This window comes from Solanum stenotomum, chromosome 12 (genome assembly GCF_019186545.1).
Source record: "Solanum stenotomum isolate F172 chromosome 12, ASM1918654v1, whole genome shotgun sequence".
Classification (NCBI taxonomy): domain Eukaryota; kingdom Viridiplantae; phylum Streptophyta; class Magnoliopsida; order Solanales; family Solanaceae; genus Solanum; species Solanum stenotomum.
In genome coordinates this window covers 10612857-10614999 of record NC_064293.1, presented here as the reverse complement: position 1 = coordinate 10614999, position 2143 = coordinate 10612857, and the positions used below count along the sequence as shown (strand labels likewise).

Genomic DNA, 2143 nt, shown 5'->3' with positions numbered 1-2143 from the left:
AGAGTAACCATATTGACTTCCCGATTCTCATGATTTGGCAAGGGATTGTTGTTCACGTTGGGAGGTGCTGGAGTGCATTTGATTACTCCTCTTCTGATCAAAGACTCGATCTAACAATCTTCTGTGTCGTGTCCTTGGATTCCCGAGTGGTAAGCACATCGCTTGTTTCCATCAAAGTTGCAATGGATTGGATCAGAAAGTTTTCCTTCAACCGGTTGCAGCACTCCCGCTGTCCTCAACCTCTCAAACAATTGGGCGTAGGGCTCGGCAATTGGTGTGTAAGCGCGATAATTTCTAGCTTCAGGATTTGGACGTGGTCTCGGTGCATATGCTGGTCTGATTTGGTGAATTGGTGCTTGGACAAGGACATATGGTCTTGGAGGGTTTTGGTATGCTGGTGCTCGGGGTGGGTTATAGTGTGGTTGGGTATTATACACTTGGACGTATGAAGTATGCACAACGATTTAGGGATTATTGGGGTATCGGTGAGATGGTCCTCCTAGTTGGTAAGTGACAGCTGAAACATCCTCCCTTTTTTTTTATGCCACCAATGGAACCCGATTGTATAGCCCTACTTGCAGCTTGCAATGCGACCATAGACTGAATCTTCCCAGATTTAACACCTTACTCTATAAAGTCTCCCATCTTGACCAATTCTGCAAACTTCTGACCCATCATTGACATCATCTTGTCAAAGTAGACACCTTCTTGAGCTCGAATAAAGTACTTCGAGAGCTCACTCTCATCTAGTGGTGGTTGCACCCTCGCGGCTTCAGTTTTCCAACGTCGTGCATATTCCTGGAAATTCTCAGATAGCTTGTTCTGTATATTGGCCAATGAGAATCTGTCAGCAGTAATTTCAGTATTGAATCTGAAACGAGTCATGAAGTCCTCAGCCATTTCCTGCCAGTCAGTCCATTTGCGAGGGTCTTGGAGGGTATACCAGGTTAATGCTTCTCCAGACAGACTCCGAATGAACAACTTCATCCTCAACTTCTCATTTCTCCCTACACCAACTAACTTGTCACAGTATGCCCGTAAATGCGCGTGAGGGTCGCCCTTTCCATCGAACATGTCAAACTTCGGTGGTTTAAACCCTACTGGCATGTCAATGTCTGGATAGATGCACAAGTCATCATAATCCAGACTCTCTGTCCCTCTAGTGACTTGTAAGGTTTTCAAGGCTTTTCTTAGACCCTGAAGCTGGGCCTTTATCGACGCGTCTTCTTTCAACTGAGCATCTTTCTCCATTTTTTCATATTGATCGACCTCGTATGAGACATTAACAACAGCTGGCATATGAAGGTAGGAGCCCCAGCGGCATATACGGGTGGAACATGTGGCTCGTAAGGAGCGGCGACATGTGCCCTAAGTATCTGCTGCATTGTAGGTATGGTATGGTCGTGGTTGGAAAGGTCGAGAACGGTCCTGACTACGGTTAGAGAAGCTGGTGGTACTTGACCGTAAGTAGGAGCGTTTTGAGTTTGTTCTGGCTGATTTGGCATGTCAGCTTTTACGAAGTAGATAGGCGTCTTGAAAGTAGGGAAAGTGGTAGCCGATAGTTTGGCCAAGTCTCGCACTTGGCGTAATTCTTCCCTCAAGATCTCCAGTTCTTGCTCCATGTGAGCCATTTTCTCTTCATTTTGGTTGTCCATCATATTTCGAGAACCTTCGGGGTTCTCAATAGGTATCATTATGTTTGCAACAGCGTTAAAGTCGTCTTTATCAGTCATCTTTCTCTTTGATCAAAGGTTGTATCGTGAGTCAGCCAATTTGCAAGTCGACACAAATCAACGTACTTTTGGGGATAAATAAAGAAAGGAAAACAAAGAAAAATAAAACTATGTTAGTTTGGGAAATATTAAAAGTTGTAACAAATAAGTAGATGTAACACATATATATGCCAATTCGGCGACATTCAAAGCCCGCCCTAATATAGAACCTCTTTTTGCCTGAGGTAGGCCTACGTTGCAATTAGTTTGATAATAAATGATCCATTTAAACTCATTTTAGATTTGGAGCAAACATAACTTCATTGATTGAGGTTTGGCTATTACAACGATGTAGGTGGTCGGAAGCCGAAGAAACGAAAGTACATGGGTGGCCATAAGGCATACAAAAGGGATAGGTCATACGGCCTTTT

General features: G+C 44.0%; 1 protein-coding gene across 1 annotated transcript; it reads right to left on the bottom strand.

Annotated features, from left to right (window-relative positions):
- Positions 1 to 624: 624 nt before the first annotated feature.
- Positions 625 to 1733, bottom strand: LOC125847083 (uncharacterized). The gene is made up of 2 exons (XM_049526789.1): positions 1329 to 1733; positions 625 to 1269 (listed from the first exon to the last, which is right to left on the bottom strand). Exons 1-2 carry the CDS (start codon positions 1731 to 1733, stop codon positions 625 to 627), a joined length of 1050 nt encoding a protein of 349 aa, XP_049382746.1.
- Positions 1734 to 2143: the final 410 nt, after the last annotated feature.